Consider the following 17,638-nt stretch of genomic DNA (forward strand, 5'->3'; position numbering starts at 1 on the left):
CTGTGGACGAACTGTTATACTTGTGTGACTTTATTGCTAAGTCCCACTGGGAGGAAGTCAGCTTGACTCCTCATCCTGTCTCTATTCTGATAGGTTGCACACTTCATTTCCTGCACCTTTCTTTGCATTCCAATGTTTACTATGACGACTGTGATAAGAGGGCTAGGGAAGGGTGTGGGGAGTGTGTGTGTGTGCAGATGTGGTGTCATTAGAACTAGCCTGACACCTGTGTGTAATCGGAGACAGGTGAACCCTTCATATCGTTAAAGTAATAGTTCACCAAAAAATGAAAATAAACTGAAATGTTATCCTTTATTCACTAAAAATCCTCCCCTCGACCGTAGCACTTAAATTAAATATGGAGCGAGTTGGACGTCAATGAGCATGTTTACATGCACAATCCTGTGTGAATGCCTTTTTACGTTTTTATGTGAAAAGCAGAGAATAACCTGATGATTACAAATCTCATGTAAATCCACACTTTTTCATGTGTTTTCTTCTGTTGTTGGATTTTTTGAATTAGCTGATTTTTGTTATCTGCATATTGGTGTGCATATGAATGTGCTCACTGACATAAAATTAATTGGTTCTCATTGCAGTGATTTTTATGCTAATTGCTAAAATTTTACACAGAATGAAATTAATATAATTTTTTTAAATTGATGAACAATATTGATTAAAACAATAAACATAACATAAATAAAGCATTACTATACATTTGTGTCTGTTCGTTGCACAAAGCTATTGTATGACTTCAGAAGACTTAACAGCACGGGCTGTTAGAACAAATGTAATGGTAATTGTTTTTGTGTTTTTTGTCCATTTTGGAGCTTGAGAGACACGGTCACTATGAACTGTCATTGTATGAAAAGCTGAAGTGTTTTGTGCCTTTTGTGTTCCACGGAGAAGAAGAAAAAAATGGATTTGGAATAACTTGAGGGAGAGTAAACTGTGGGTGAATCTTTCCTTTAAGGCAGGGGTCGGGAACCTTTTTTTACTGAGGAGCCAATTTTTAAATCTTTGCTTGATGCATTTTTTTGAAAGAGCCATAGCACAAACTAATAATTTACTATTTTCAAAAAACAAAATTTTTCAATCAAATAAAATGTTTATATTGCCCATAGACTATTCAAAAACACAAAAAGAAAACAAATATGCAACAATTAATAGGTAACATGTAATATGGAATTGAGTACAAGTGTTTGTGCAGGTCTCCATAAAATGACTTCATTTTACAACTGTTCATGAAAAAGTTCACTTCCCTTTTGGGCAAGGAGATATGTAAAAAAAATATATATTTGAAAGATAATTGCCTTAAAAAATATTGCGATATCCGATTACATCGTCAACACCCCTGCCAGGGGTATTGATTTTGCTTTAAAAATTCAATTAATTTATTGAAACATGAAAAACTTAAACAAAATACATTTCTAAATTCAAATTGCACTTTAAATGAATTGAAAAAGCAATTAAAATAATGAAGTGATCAAAAAAATCATATATATAACCACCTCCCCAAATCCAAATATTTACCATCTCCAACGGCCCCATTTGCCATCACGCAAGTATCAGTCAGGGACAACAGGTGAAAAATTACTAATAGCCTACAAATTAAGAACTAAAGACAATTATAAATGTAAAGATAATAACAATAATAATCATAATAAATAAGCCTAATAAATTCCTGTGTGTTCCCAAAAAAATGCTGCCAAATGTGTATTATTATCGAATGTATTTTGTATTGCGTTTTGGTAGTACAGTTTATGCTGCCTAAAGAAAAGAAAATAGAACTCAGTTTTAGGTTCAAGGTGTAATATATTATTTGATGATTTAATCACTACCGTCTTTGTTTCTTTAATACAATATATATATATATATATATATATATATATATATATATATATATATATATATATATATATATATATATATATTTATATATTATATATAACAGATTTGCATTCACAATGCTTAAGAGTGAACTGCTCCGTGGAAATAAAGCGAAACTCACAGCAGCTTCTGAGATGATCGGAGATCATTTGCAGCATTCTCATAAAGGACTTTATTCTTACAAAAAGTTTTCAGAAAAACAGAGAAACAGAGAAAAAGGAGTGATAACTCTTTTGTGTTCTATGAGTTCTGCACTCCTCAGAACAAACAGCAAATCAGACATGAGCAATGACGGCTTTTCTTTTGTCTGTTTTTATATAATAAAAATATAATAAAGTTTCTTCAAGCGTGTGTCTTTGTGACTAACAACATTTCTTGTCATGTGTCACTCTGAGATATCTTACAGGTCACCTGCCTGTTGCGGGTAGATGAGCAAAATTACTTGCGCATGAAATACCTGCATTTGGACAAGGAGCTTGCGAACTGGATTGAGCCTCGTCGCATTTGGCGGGTGGCGGGTGCTATTTCACACCCTGGGCGCACATAAAAAAATAGCGAACGTTCGTAAAATCGCTCGTGGAAAATCCTCTTAACTGCTAAGATCAATAGTTATTGGGAAAAGAAGCCCAGAACTCTATGCATGTGCGTGTCTTGGAGAAGCGCTTTCAATGCATTCGTGAATAGCGGAGCTCACTGCGCACACATATCAAATCAGACGCACATAGGCGGCTTTTCTCTTGTTTGTTCTTCAAAATATATTCACACATTTCGTCAAACGCACGTCTTTGTGTCTAATTCCTTGTCATACAGTATATCACTCCGAGAAGTCTTACAGGTCACCCTCCACAGTGGCTGGTACATCAGCAAAATTACCTGCCACTGTGCATGAAAAATCTGCATTTGGCAGGTGTTAATTTCAAACCTTGTTCACCAGGAGTAGGCTGTATGACAAATTCGGGAGAAAGGAAATCAAAACAGTGTCTATGACTTCAAGCTTTGCAATCACACCCACACTTTCTTCAGGAAAATTATATCTAGAAAGTTTTAAATGATCATGTGTTGGTGAATGGTGAGACACCTGGTGAGCCGCTTGATTTTTAACAAAGAGCCAGCTATAGCTCGCGAGCTATAGGTTCCTGACCCCTGCTTTAAGAAATAAGATTAAATAAGACACACTGGAATCCATTTTGGGAATATTTACAGAAAATCCTCATCCTTCTGCCCTCTTCCTCTATGATAACCTCAGTGCTGTATTTAACCCCAGCAGGCATGTGGCCCCAGTCAGCACTAACAATAGAAGCCACATGCATACACTGTTTCATGAAGGCACACACAGATAGAGCTACAAAGATAGAGTGTCTTATTTACAGCTCTATTCTTTGTGCAGGGCGTTATTCATGATTATTTGAGTTTGTGTGTGAGGGAGGGAGATCAAAAGATAAATAAAGTAAAACAGAGAGAGATAGAGAGAGAGAGACCTTCTTTCAGAGGTAGTAGAGTTATGGCCACACTAAGTCTTCCGCTGCCCAGGCTGACCAGGTGAGGGGAGGCTGTTTGAACTTTCAGTACTTTTCCTGTGTCAATCAAGTCCAGGGGCGGGCTCTAAAACAGCAGATGGTTCTTAGCATTAAAGATGATTAACAGTTTCTAAAACTCAAAGGAAAGCTAAACAAGTGGTCCACTAACCTTTGGAGAATCAAGGCTCTGATCTGACTCCGGTTCAAGGGCACTCGCAGGGTAGTTTGGCTCAGTGTCCTGAATCACACAAAGGAGTGCAAAGCGAACATATTTAAAAAAACACATGTGTAAACATATTTTAACATACACATAAGTTTTGTACAATGTTGAATGTAATAATCACATGCCTTTATGAACTAATTACCCCCACAGGAACTATGACATACTTAAAAAATTAAGAAGAAGTTCAGTAGAATGCTCATGCTGGAAAGTGAATAGGGACGGGGGTTGTCCAAACTTTAAAAATGACAAAAAAAGTACTATAAAAAGTCCATACTCAGTATAAATCAATGGCACAACTAACAGCACTTGGCCTCACTGACATCAAACCCAAAAATCCCAAAACACTTCCAGGCAGCTATTTTCTGTCTTTCTATTGGATATAAGCGGGATACAGTACAGCTCCTATTTACTTAAATGGTTAAAGACAAAAATCTCCAAAACAAATGGTTGAGATTACGATCAAATAATATATTCTAACTCAGCAATAAAATCTCAGAACAATGGTGTCATACATTGTGCTTCTTTATCTTGAATTACACAAAACACACTTTTTTTCAGGCTGCTATAGTGTTAAGAAGTAAACGGATAGATAATGTTTCTGTCAAAAAGGTGATGGGCTCTTTAAACTGTAAAGTAGGTCTTCCATTCCTATAGCCGCCATATTCAGTGTTACAATTTCTCCTGTTCAAAAGTATACCGCAGTGATCCGTCTCATCCTATTCTGTCTCTGCATCAAACCAGGTGCGACATGTCTTCATGTGCCATATTTGAATATGGCGATTGTGGATGAGATTTGAGAACTGCAGTGGCTCGGACAATTTTCAGTGGATAATAACTTAAATTTCAAGCTGTTCCTCTCTCAAAGCTATGGTATGGTTTCAGGATATTTGGAATATAGTACATGAGTCGTAAAGAAGACTTTTATAATACTTCAATGGTGCTTTTTTGTCATTTTTGGAGCTTGGACATCATTGGGCCACTTTTAACTAGTAGTAAGAGGAAAAGGCAGGAATTTTCCATGCCTACTATTTCCCATGAGTCACTGGGAGTGTTTTGGCATACCATGCCAGTGGAGATGTAGTGAAAAATGGCCCTTGATTTGGTCCAGTCATCCCACCCCAGAGTTGTAGTTAATAGAGAGGGCCCAGATACACTTATATATAGTATACTGTGGCACGAAAAAGTAAGGTACACTTGAACCACACTTAAGCCATGCATAAAATTGATTTGTTACAGGTTCTCTCATTGAAAGAGGAAGCGGGAGCCAGATAAACAATTTAAAGTGAGTCTTTATTTCCCACACTTTTCATTGTGAAACACACACTACTGGCTTTTCAGCCCAAATGATCACGCACACAGTCCCCTCTGGTGGTCTGGATTCCCTTTTTATCCCTCTCCAGCTCTCACTGTAACACAGAACAGCTGTTAGAGATAATTTCCCACAGGTGTCAATCCTTACCGTTCTTCCTCTCCCGGCCTCGCTCTCCACAGACGTCGCTCTGCCATGCCCACATACCCCCATCGCCCGACTCAGGCCGGGGAGCCATCCGGCCTATGACTTACTCCTCACCCCATTTCTAGAGAGGAAATCTGCCACAACCATCTGCATGCCCAGCTTGTGGACCACCTCGAACTTAAAAGGCTGGAGAGCTTGTTACCAACGGGAGATCCGCGCGTTGGCATCCTTCATGCGATGGAGCCACTGGAGCAGGGCATGGTCCAAACAGAGGGTGAAAGCACGCCCCAACAGATAGTACCGGAGGGTGAGTACTGCCCACTTGATGGCCAAACACTCCTTCTCTATCATGCTGTACTTAGTCTCCCAGTGAGAATTTGCGACTAATGTACAGCACGGGGCGCTCCACCCACTCCACCATCTGGGACAGTACCGCTTCCAACCCTCTGTCCGATGCGTCTGTCTGCAAGATAAATGGGAGAATAGGAGAGTGCAATAACGGCCTGCCGCAAAGTGCAGCTTTCACCGGCATGAATGCCTGCTGACATGGCTCCGTCCACTGGACCGTATCTGGTGCCCCCTTTTTAGTCAGATCACTCAGCGGGCTGGTGATGGTCGAATAATTAGGCACAAACCTGCGATAATAGCCAGCCAGCCCCAGGAAATGTCTCACCTCCTTTTTGGTCTTAGGTCTGAGGATTGGGTCCATGAGCCGCTGAAACGTAGCCAGGGCCTCAAACAAACCAAATGGAAGCATCACGAATTGGTGTAATCCGAAAGGAGTGAAAAATTGCATTTTTCACGGGACATGGGAGTTAAGGGGATCTGCCAATATCCCTTCATTAAATCCAGTGTCGAATAAAAGCGAGCCACACCTAACTGATTGAGCACCTCATCAATCTGAGGCAACGGGTATGCATCAAATTTAGACACCGCATTGACTTTTCTATAATCCACACAGAACCAGACTGCACCGTCGCTCCTCGGAACTGAAACCATCAGGCTGGCCCAGTCACTGTGGGATTCTTCTATCACCCCCATATCCAGCATGGCCTTTAATTCTTCCCAAACCACTTTTTTTGTACTCGGGCAATCAGTAGGGATGACCACTACCCCTGGGGTCATCTCGATATGGTACTCAATGAGATTTGTATGACCGGGAACAGGCGAGAACATGTCGGAGAATTTTCCTTGCAACCTGGCAACCTCCATGATTTGGGATGGTGAGAGGTGGTCTCCACAAGTGTGACTCGATCGGTGACTTTTAAGTTCACCTCCAGTCCGAGCTCTTCCCTCTCCGGAACCACCATCGGCAAAGTTACTCCCACGGTTTTAGGAGGTTGAGGTGGTAAATCTGACGTGCTCCACCTCTATCCATTCGTTTCACCTCATAATTGATTTCCCCAACTTGCCATGTGAACTCAAAGGTTTCTTGCCACTTGGCGAGTAATTTAGAGCTTGATGTGGGAAGCAATGCAAGGACTTTATCTCCCGGTGTAAATTCCCATAGCAGAGTACCCCTATTATACGGTCAGCTTTGACGTTCTTGAGCCTGGAGCAAATTCTCCTGCGTTAATTGCCCCAGTGTGTGTAGTTTTGCTCTCAGATCAAAAATGTATTGAATTTAGTTTTTTGCTGTTTGAAGGTCCCTACTCTCAATTTTCCCGCAGGATGTTGAGCATGCCACATCGTCGAAGCTCGTACAATAATTCAAATGGGGAGAACCCCATGGAGACTTGTGGGACCTCTCGTACTGAAAATAATAGGGGCTCGAGCCACTTGTCCTAATTTTGAATGTCTTCATGCACAAACTTATGAATCACATTCTTTAGGGTCTGATTAAATCGTTCGACCAAGCCGTCCGATTTGGGGGTGATAAACGCTGGTACAAATCGTTTTAATCCAATAATTCGTACAGTTTGCGAAGTGTACGTGACATGAACGTAGTGCCCTGATCAGTGAGGATTTCATTTGGAAATCAGGAGATTATTCTGAAGAGTGCCTCCGCAATACTTTGTGCTGAATGTTGCGCAGAGGGACTGCTTCCGGATATTGCGTTGCAGAGTCCACCAGAATCAACACAAAGTGATGTCCACATGCTGTCTGCTCTAATAGCCCAACGAGGTCCACACCAATTCTTTCGAAGAGGACCTTGATTAATGGAAGGGGGCGCAATGGTGCTCTTGGGGTGGCCGGCGGATTCACCAGCTGGAATTCACGGCATGCCACACACCCCAATATAAACGGGCCATTAGATGGTTCAGTGTCTTTTCCTGACCTAAGTGACCCGCCGTCACAACCTTTCCTTCACCGCCCATTCATATCCAAAGCCTAGGATTGAACCAAACTTTGGTGAATGGAGGTTTGATTACAACCTGAATCCACCAAGTCTTGGTATGTAACCCCCTTAATACTCACAGGTATCCTACTCAATCAGGAGCGGCCTGTGGCATGTCAGGCATCCGGAACAATGTCTCCACCTCCATTGCAGGGCATTGGTCCTGGAAATGCCCAGGTTCCCCGCAGCTCCAGCAGATGAACCCAGACTTCACACCCACACCTGTGGCAGCGGATTCACCAACCTGTGGTGGGAGCGGAGAGGGTTAGGGAAAACTGATGGGTTGAATGGCCCACAGGACCGGTGAACCTGTTTTGGGGTTGGAATTCCCCGTTTTGCAGGGAATAGGAACAAGGAGAGGGGGAGGGAGGAGAGAGAGAGAGAGAGAGAGAGAGAGAGAGAGAGAGAGAGAGAGAGAGAGAGAGAGAGAGAGAAAAGGGCTCGCTGGCCCAATGGTCCTCAGTCAGCTGGATTGCCTCAGTCAGCGATGCCGAGTGGTGGCACTGGACCCACTCAGCTGTCCGTTTCGGTAAGTGGCCGATGAACTGCTCCAGTATCACAAGGTCTATGACAGCTCCAGCGTTGCAATCCTCTGCCAGCAGCCACCTCTGACAGACGTCATGGAACTGTTGGGTGAATGCGAACGGCGGCCAAGCTCGCTAAACACCAGCGAGCGGAAATGTCAATGATTTGACATGAGCGACATTGAAGGAGGAAGCAGGAGCCGGATAAACAAGTTAATGTGGGTCTTTGTTTCCCACACTTTTCAGTGTAACACACACTACTGGATTTTCAGCTCAAACGATCATGCACACAGTCCTCTTGTGTGTCGCTCTCTCTCTCCCCTCCGGCAGTCTGGATCTCATTTTTATCCCTCTTCAGCTCTCACTGTTACACAGAACAGCTGTTAAAGATAATTTCCCACAGGTGTCAATCCTTACTGTTCTTCCTATCCTGGCCTTGCTCTCCACAGACGTTGCTTGGCCATGCCCACATCATCACAGAATTATATAATTAGAAACAAAATATCAAACCAAGTGGCATCTGCAAACAAATTCTGCTAGACCTTTTCTCTATGTTTTCTTAACCATTATTACAATGACTTTTTTTTTCCTCCCCTTTTCTCCCCAATTTGGAATGCCCAGTTCCCAATGTGCTCTAAGTCCTTGTGGTGGCGTAATGACTCGCCTCAATCCGGGTGGGAGAGGATGAATCTCAGTTGCCTCCGCGTCTGAGACGTCAATCCGTGCATCTAATCACGTGGCTTGTTGAGCGTGTTACCACGGAGACCTAGCGCATGTGGAGGCTTCACGCTGTTCTCCGCAGCATCCATGCACAACTCACCACGTGCCCCACCGAGAGTGAGAACCACATTATAGCGACCACGAGGAGGTTAACCCAATGTGACTCTACCCACCCTAGCAACCGGGCCAATTGGTTGCTTAGGAAGCCTGACTGGAGTCACTCAGAATGCCCTGGATTTCAAATTGTGACTCCAGGTGTGGTAGTCAGCGTTGTTACTTGCTGAGCTACCCAGGCCACCTTATTACAATTACTTTTAACCAACTCGGCCAAGGTAATTTTTGGTGGAAATATGAAGTCAGTGACCCTCAAGTTCACACAGGTGTCCTAATAGAGTAACCACAGGTGTACTTCATCACAATAAGTATGGACTTGTTACACTAATATATAATATAAAATAGCTGTAGGAAAACAGACATTACAGTACATTTTCCACATTTTCAGCTTGATGTGCCATTCCCGCTCAGCCTAAGAGGAAGATTTGATCATTATCGGCTCAAGGTGGTGCCTTTTCCACAGATACAAAACTCACTTCCTGAATGAGGTCACTGCTGTTCAAACACCCTCATAACCAATCCACACGCCCAGTAACAATCAGAGCGCATTCATAGCCATTGCACCTTAACTATGATATAAAACAGTTTACTTCACTAGTATAAATAACAGATAAGGTATATAAACTGTAAACTCAGTTGGGTTAAGGTGAAAAGAAAAACAAACAGTAGTGAATTCAGTAATTTAAATTGAGGTTTAACTTTAGGTTAATTCATTTTAAGGGTCACCTTTAATTTATTTAAGTCCTTTAAGAACTTTAAGGCCTTAAGTTCATGGTTGGCCACTTCTCAAGGGGGCACTTGACATTATAATGATGACCTACTTTATAGCTCAGTAACGCGGCACATGAACCACAAATCCCTTCCTCCACTTTCTTTGACCTTTCAGGTAGACATGCGTGTTTCTAATGTCCCAGTGTTATGCTTTTGAGAATTATGTCACCCCAGGATGAAAATACCAGCTACACTCCTCAGCAGCACCTCTCTATCCAATCAGCCCTCAGGATTATAGATGTGGGTAACTATATGGTGATAAGGACAGGTTTGCTGTTTACACATTGGTGGATCTTTGTTAGATGACCCTGACTATGGCTTTTATCATCAAGACCTCGATATAGGTGAAAGCTGCAATGTTCAGGCATGCTCAGATGTCTACAGCAAACAAAGAGGGAAGATCTTTGATAAAGACTGCTGTGAGTTATTTACATGAAGGAGAGAAATCAAGTGATTGAGTAGTTGGTGGTAGGGGAAGGAGACGGAGAGGGTGTTAATTTGTAAACAGCATTTGTTTTATTGGCCAGTGAGAAAGGATGAAAGGAAGAAAATTAGGAGATAGAGGGAACAATGAAACAAGGGAGGGAGAGAGAGTTTTTTTTTTTTTTTTTTTTTTGGAGAGTTAAAGACTTAATACATTAAAAAAAAATTTTAAATCTCCACATTTGACCAGCCCCAACCAGTAGGTGGCTGAATGTGAAAGTGAAAGTCACTTCCACACTAGAATGAGGAAGTGAAAGTGTAGATTTACAGTTAAAAACAACTTAAATTTTGATCTGTTTCTCACCCACACCTATCGTATTTCTTTGGAAGATATGGATTTAGCCACTGGAGTCTTATAGATTAGTTTTATACTGCCTTTTGGACCTTCAAAGTTTTGGTCACCACTCACTTGCATTGTCAGGACCAACAGAGCTGAAATATTCTTTTAAAAATCAGTATATGATGAGACATTTTTCATTTTTGGGTGAACTATCCCTTTAATATCACCTGCCTCTGAAGTGCCAATTGCAAGTATCAAATTATGGTTATGGTAGTGATGCACTAAAGCCTATTAGCTATTTAAAAAAGGTGTACGTTTTCAATATATCCCACCCCAACTTCCTGTTTTAATATGGAATACAACACAGTAAAAAAGGTTGTGCTCATTAAGCCATTTCATGGGGTCTTTAAGAGAACATTGAGATGTCAGGTCTCAGATGAAGCAGCAGAAGGAGTATGCAAGGCCAGAATTTGACAAAGGGCTTTTTGAGTCCTTGGCTTTTTCACAAGACTTGATGTGGGAGGGCATTCCTGAAGACTCCATCAGCTCAGCTGTAATACAGATGGGACGATCAAAGTGTTGTATATGGAGTCACCACATTTAGATCACACATCACACAGTCTCACCCAGAGCTGCATGATGGGTGATGACAGCCCCACACAAGATTAGTGTTTTGGAGGTCGGGTGGGGGACTTTCAAAAGGGAAACTGTCTGTCAGCCTCACCCTGTTTTCATTCCTTTCCCTCATCAGGTACAACACAATCACTGGCCCAAACACACTCCTTTTCTAGGTCATTTCCAAATGCGTTTTACGTAGCCTGATTTTGGTTGTGATCTTGGCTGGGTTAATCTTTCTACCCTACTTGTGGGCTATGTTTGGAATAGAATACTAGCTTACTTTTTACTAAAAACTTTGGTAATTAGAATACAGTTACATTCAAAAAGTATTTTGATTACTGAAGAGATTACTTTGCATTTATTGTCATTTGTTTAATTGAATGTATAGTCATACAAATGATGCGATCCAAAGTGCATTTGAACAGCAGTGAAACACTTTCTTATGATGTTACATTCATACAAGCAGACAGAGAAGTAAGTCTGAAGTAAGTTTGAAGCAGAAGAAATAGAAATAAACCTCGTGTAAACGGTCAGCTTTACGCTAAGCTAAAATGCTATTTCTAGCCATTTTACATGCACGTTACATGATCATATTTTGTTATCAAGAAAATTCACGTTGGTTCATAATTTCTTTTTTTCTTGTAAGACCTTTGATATTAGAGCAAAAATTGTATTCTTGATAATACATTTTGTATTGTTTTCCTGTAAAAATATCTCAAAATCCTTCAAACAAGATCAATTTGATTTATCTTGTTTTAGAAACAACACTGCATAAGATATTTAGGTTTTTCAGAGAATGTATTTTTAACGTGTATTTTGTCTTAAATTTTGACTTAAAAAGGCAGAGTTTTTATTGTCAAAACAAGTGAAAAAACCTACCAGTGCTGAAGAAGTAATCCAAAGTATTTAGAATACTTTACTGATCTTGAGTAATCTAACGGAATACATTACAAATTACATTTGACATAATGTATTCTGTAATCTGTAGTGGAATACATTTCAAAAGTAACCTTCCCAACCCTGAGTATGTACTACTTTTCTTCAAAAATAACAAGTGGACCAATCTGCTTTATTCCATGATAACCATTTTGAAAAGGTATTCTATGCAGAACATTTGCATACTGTGTACATATTGTTTACTGTATGAATACTAACAATAAACATACAGGAATAGTAAGAATAGTATGATCACACAGGAAATCGACATGCTACCACCAAATTTTCTGGTACCCTGAAATCGACCTGCCGAGTCACTGACAATCGTCATCACCTATTAGACATTTTTGCATCTATTCAAACGTGTTGTCTTTTCCTGTGGTGTGACTAATACCTCGTTGCAAGAGCAGCCTTGAAACATATTCAGTGATGAGCATGATACAGAGGTTGCATTTTTCCTCTAAGATACATTTTTCATCTACTGACAGTTATGTTTAGGGTTGGGGCTTGGGTTAGGTCGCATGGTTTACAAAGTGGAAATTTCACTAGGAAAATGGAGCTCCCCTCCACATGCCCATACATTCAACAAAATACTTCGACCACTGGGGGCTGTGCTTCGAATTTCGGTAAGCACAGATCGATTTCACCAGCAGAACTTTCGACTTATTATTGCCGATTTCACAGTGAGATCTGTCTGTGAGAACATTGCCTTAGATACAAGGAACGTCATGAATGCAGGCTTTGAGCAGGGTTTGAATTCATCTTCATTAGTACTGTATAGTGTCATGCTAAAGAGATGCTATGCCATGACATGCTTACCTTGCTTGGAAGGGACATCTTTTGAATAAAGTTCTCTCACTCTCCTCTTAAAAAATATCAACATTGAAAGCTCATCTGATCTCTCAAAGGTGGTGAAGCAGCGCTGCTTATTTAGTCCAGTCTGTCACATGTGACAATGATCTCATTGTGCTTGGATGATGCAGCTCATTTACGAGGGTTTGAAGCAGCCCCTTGCTTCCCCTAGACACACTCAATGATGCGAGATCTTTTGGAAGACAAACCACACTCTGTTCTCATTTTCTTCCCCTTCTAGACTTTCACTGACTCTGGCCACTGACTATCCCTTTAATATCACCTGCCTCTGAAGGGCCAATTGCAAGTATCAAATTATGGTTATGGTAGTGATGCACTAAAGCCTATTAGCTATTTAAAAAAGGTGTACGTTTTCAATATATCCCGTTTTCATGGCATTAGCCCCAAATTCCAGAGGCAACAAATAAAAATGGTGAATGTTATCACAGCTGTGTTTGGTTGCAGGAATAAGAACCATAAGGAAATCCAAATTAAGCAGTAAAACCTTACGTAATATTATTTTGACAGTATTCATCTCTCAATCGCAGATTTTTTTGGAGGGACAATTACCATTCAAATGTGAAGCTTTTACATTCAAAGCCATTTTTTGTATCCTGATTTTTAAAAATGACTTTATCTATTTGCTTCACTCTAGGGGTGTTTTTGAATGCAAACAGACCATATGCAGATGTTTTCCTGCCGTAGGAGTTACACTGATTGACAGAAACATCACTAAGCATGTGTTTGCTGTCTACCAGGGAACATCTGCACCTTACCAAACCCCGACATCTGGTTCACTTATATAGCATCTAGTATCTCTCTTTCTCTAGCATCTAGTCTCTCTCTCTCTCTCTCTCTCGCTCTCTCTCTCTCTCTCTCTGTGTGTGTGTGTGTGTGTCTACATGGTGTGTTGATTTAATCCTTTCTCAAATTTCTCACCTGTTTTACTTCTGATATTTCCAAAGGTGGGCTATCTTGATGTCCACTCTATGATGCACAGATCTCACAGTCCAGATCATCAGAGTCATGATTCAGTGCACAAAACTGCGCATGACTAATTTAACAATCACAATACAGTGTCATGCCAAGACTTGCGCCAAGACTCAACCAAAAGTAACATTAGTGCGACCAAAAGAGTGTTTTTTAATGCATATTATCAAAAAATTTAGCCTATTACCAGTTTGTTTAGTCGTGAAGCATAAGCAAACAGGTATTGGCAAATAGGAATAGGCACTGTGCATTTATATGCAATAAGTCTATAAACATCTATAAATAAACGTTTATTAAATTAAATATTACATTAAATACTAATGCTTTTTTGAGGCTTAATGGTGTAAAATATTAGAAAAGTCTCACCATTGCCTAAACGATGTCTGTCATCCTCAATCGAAGCTCCAAGAACACTTAGGCTACTAAAGGTGCTAAACGCTCTTCTTCAAATATCCAGTGCGCTTTCCAATGTTAATGATGCAAATGAAAACAAACGAAAAAGTTACTGAAAATGAAAATAAATTAAACAACTCCCGTGGCTCTTTTGGTGATTAAAGGCGCTGTCCTGTCGCTCTTGGCCAGCGGTGACTGCGCTGTGCTGTGGAATGCACAACAACTGGAACTGTACGACTGCGCACTGGAGCCGGCGGCGCGTGGAGTGCAGCCAGTTACATTAAAAGTATGAGCTGACGTTAAAAGGACTCACAAACACTCCATGATCATGAAAGACATTTTTAGACATTTCTATAAATAATATCGTTATCTGTTCAAAGACCCCCCCAAACACTTTGAAATTGTTCTACAAAGGCCTACCTAATTGTTTATTTTAGGCTATATATAATGTGTACAAGAAGAAATCAGACGGAGGTCAAATGAATAGAGCTACCTTTATTTCGAGGTGTCTGCTATCACTTGATATTATAAAATGAAACTGGGGCAAAAAGCTACAAACGGTCTTTTAAAATAGGCTATATGATTTGTTGGTTCAACTTGCCCAAGGTTGGGGGTAAATTGCTCGTGGTCAGTGAGTAAGATGAGCCCGTTGGGGGTACGCTGACCAATTGAATTTTCTCAATGAAACTGAATAAATTCCCACAAATTATTATTTTATTTTGTTGTATCTATCATTTCTAATCAATTTATTTATTATGATCTCCCACCTTCCCCTTATTTGCTTTAACAATTGGAATGTGTAATGTTTAACCAGATTAAATGAATAAAACGTAATATATATATATATATATATATATATATATATATATATATATATATATATATATATATATATATATATATATTTAAGATTACTCAGTTCCTTTTTAATGGAATTTTGTTGTGAAATTGAAATGTGTAAACCTTAACATTTTTGAGAGCAGCCTATAATAACTACATAAAGTCTTTGCAAGGGGAAACAAAATCACTATTTTAAGTGCTTGTTTACTCCCAAAATGACAAAGAGAACAGATATTAGAACAAATGAGTTTCAGTATAAAATAAAAGTTTTGACACAAACTTACAGTAGGACTAAAATCATTGGCAGGAAAAAAATCAAACCTTCACGCCCTCTTTTAATTGCAAACATTATAAACAGAACAGTAAGTTATTATAACAAATTTGTTTCAGTAAAACCACTGGCTCAAATTTCCCAAGACTATTCGGCACATTTGCCCCACAGTGACCTTTTTCAGAAAAAAATAGCTTAGTACTTAAGAGCTAATATGGTGCTAGTTAAATCATGTGTATTTATAGCCTACACTGGATATGCACTAATATGCATGATATGTAATTGTCCTAGAATAAATCTGCTTTGGCAAAACAGTTTACGAACCTCAAATGTATAAGAAAAAATTTGGCAGGCAAAAAAATATTTTTCCCATGTGCTTATCCTCTTCACTGCTAGATAGAAATGATGAATAATTCCCACCGTTCACACCCTGCATCCAGTTCTTGATTAGAGGGCCTGTGCAGTTGAATTATTTTGGTAAACAGGAACAAACCCCTCAATAACTCTCCATGTAAAATTAAAGGTTTAGTTCACCAAAATATGAAATTTCTGCCATAATTTACACACCCTCATGTTGTTCCAGACCTATATGACTTTCTTCTGTGGAACACAAAAGGAGATGTTGGGCAGAATATTTAGTCTCAGACACCATTTATTTTTATTGCATATTTCTCCATACAATGAAATGAATTGAAGCAATCAGTCCCTAACATTCTGCCTAATACAGTGTTCACAAAATAAAGTATATTTGTTTGTGTCATGTTTACATTTTTTTTTTTTTTTCATGTTTTGATTTCATGTCTTTTATTTTGAAAGTTTAGTTGCCATGTTTCCTGTTTCTCTCATGTGATTTCCGGTTCCCGCCATGTTTCATGTGTTTTGTTCTTATTGGTTCCTTTGTTTATTAGTCTTGTTATTGGTTCATGTTTCATTGTCTTGTTATCTTGTTATCAGTCTTGTATTTTCATTGGTGGTCTTGTTAACTTGTTACCCAGGTCAGAGTATTTATAGCCCTCATGTTTGCCTTTGTTTTGGTTGAGTATTGTGATTGTGTAATTCTGTAATGTTGTCCTTGATTCTTGTTCTTTGTGTTCTTATTGTCAAGTCTTGCCTCTTGTTTTGTATCTTCTGTTTTGTTGGTGTGATGTTGAGTCAAGTCTCTATATTCTGTTTTGTTTTCTTTGGATATCAGCACTTTGTAAATAAAACTGCACTTTGGTTCTCACATCATTGTCCTTGTCTGTTCCTGTGTTCAGCCTGTCCTGCCTGCTCTGTAATGTTATAGAATACTCTACCTCAACATGAACCCAGCAGTTGCACTTCTGCAGTTATGCCAGGGGAATCGTCCCCTTGAGGACTACGTGGCTGAGTTTTGTGGACTTTAATGATATTGCCCACAAGGACCTTTTTTGTGTGGGCTTAAATGAGCCAGTCTGCTCCATGATGCCTGGAGGCAAAATTCAATGGACTCTGGCTCAGTTCATGGACTATGCCCTGATGCTGAGTGGTTAGTCTTTCACTGTGGCTGATGAGGGACTCAGCACTCCCACAAAAGGCTGCCATATCTGTGTCAACGAGCCAGTTCTTGAAGCCTCGTCTGCCCCAGGGCCAGCACCTGAAGCTTCAGCCACCATGTCTGCCTCGTCATGCCATGTTGCCACGCCTGCCATGTTTAGTCAAGCGGCCCTGCCTTGTCAAGTCAGCATGCCTATCCCATCATGCCAAGTTTCCATGACCCCTGAGCCTTCCACAGCCTTTTCACAACCACGGAGGTTGTTCCCCAGTCACTGCTCATGCTCACGACCATGGAGGTCATTCCCCAGTCACTACTTGTTTCCATGACCACAGAGATCGTTCCCCTGTCCCTTCCTGTTCTCACAGCCACAAAGGCTGTTCCCCCATCAATGCCAGTGCTCACGAACAAGGAGACTGTTACCTTGCCAGTGGCTGTGAGCACAGGCAAGAAGACTGTTCCCCTATCACGGCCAATCCCTGAGACTTCCATGGCTCTGTCCCCAAGCTGCTCCTTCCTGAACCCTGGCCAGTGGCTGCAGCCCAGAACTCTGTCTCCTCTGCCCCATGGCTGCCTCCCAGGCCTCCTGTCCCTGCCCTGTGGTCACCCCCCAAACCCCGCTCCCTTCCTGGAGCTGTCACCAAACCCACCACCGGCTCCGCCCTGGTCTCCTGCTCCACACACTGTCTCACCAGGCCATGTCTCAAGGACACCCCCCCCCCAGCTCCCTATTGAACCTTATTGTTAGTTTTGTTTATGTTTGGGCATCGGGAGCCACCCCTTGTGGGGGGAGGGGGGATATGTCATGTTTTGATTTCATGTCTTTTATTTTGAAAGTTTAGTTACCATGTTTCCTGTTCCTCTCATGTGATTTCCTGTTCCTGCCATGTTTCATGTGTTTTGTTCTTA

The 17,638-nt window shown here is 40.6% G+C and overlaps 1 protein-coding gene across 4 annotated transcripts in view; it reads right to left on the reverse strand.

The window, feature by feature from the left end:
• Positions 1-14,480, reverse strand: part of LOC127434341 (pleckstrin homology-like domain family B member 2) — a 68,484-nt gene extending 54,004 nt beyond the window's left edge. For 2 of the 4 annotated variants that reach the window (XM_051687001.1, XM_051686999.1), the window contains exons 1-3: positions 14,079-14,479; positions 3,577-3,645; positions 3,369-3,492 (exon numbers count right to left, since the gene is read on the reverse strand). In XM_051687001.1, the coding sequence (XP_051542961.1) occupies positions 3,369-3,492; positions 3,577-3,645; positions 14,079-14,081 (196 nt within the window). In that variant the 5' untranslated portion in view covers positions 14,082-14,479. Of the gene's footprint in view, positions 1-3,368; positions 3,493-3,576; positions 3,646-14,078 lie in introns of all 4 variants that reach the window. The other 2 variants (XM_051687000.1, XM_051687002.1) reach the window with 2 other exon arrangements.
• Positions 14,481-17,638: the final 3,158 nt, after the last annotated feature.

The sequence above is a fragment of the Myxocyprinus asiaticus genome, chromosome 44 (genome assembly GCF_019703515.2).
Source record: "Myxocyprinus asiaticus isolate MX2 ecotype Aquarium Trade chromosome 44, UBuf_Myxa_2, whole genome shotgun sequence".
NCBI lineage: Eukaryota > Metazoa > Chordata > Actinopteri > Cypriniformes > Catostomidae > Myxocyprinus > Myxocyprinus asiaticus.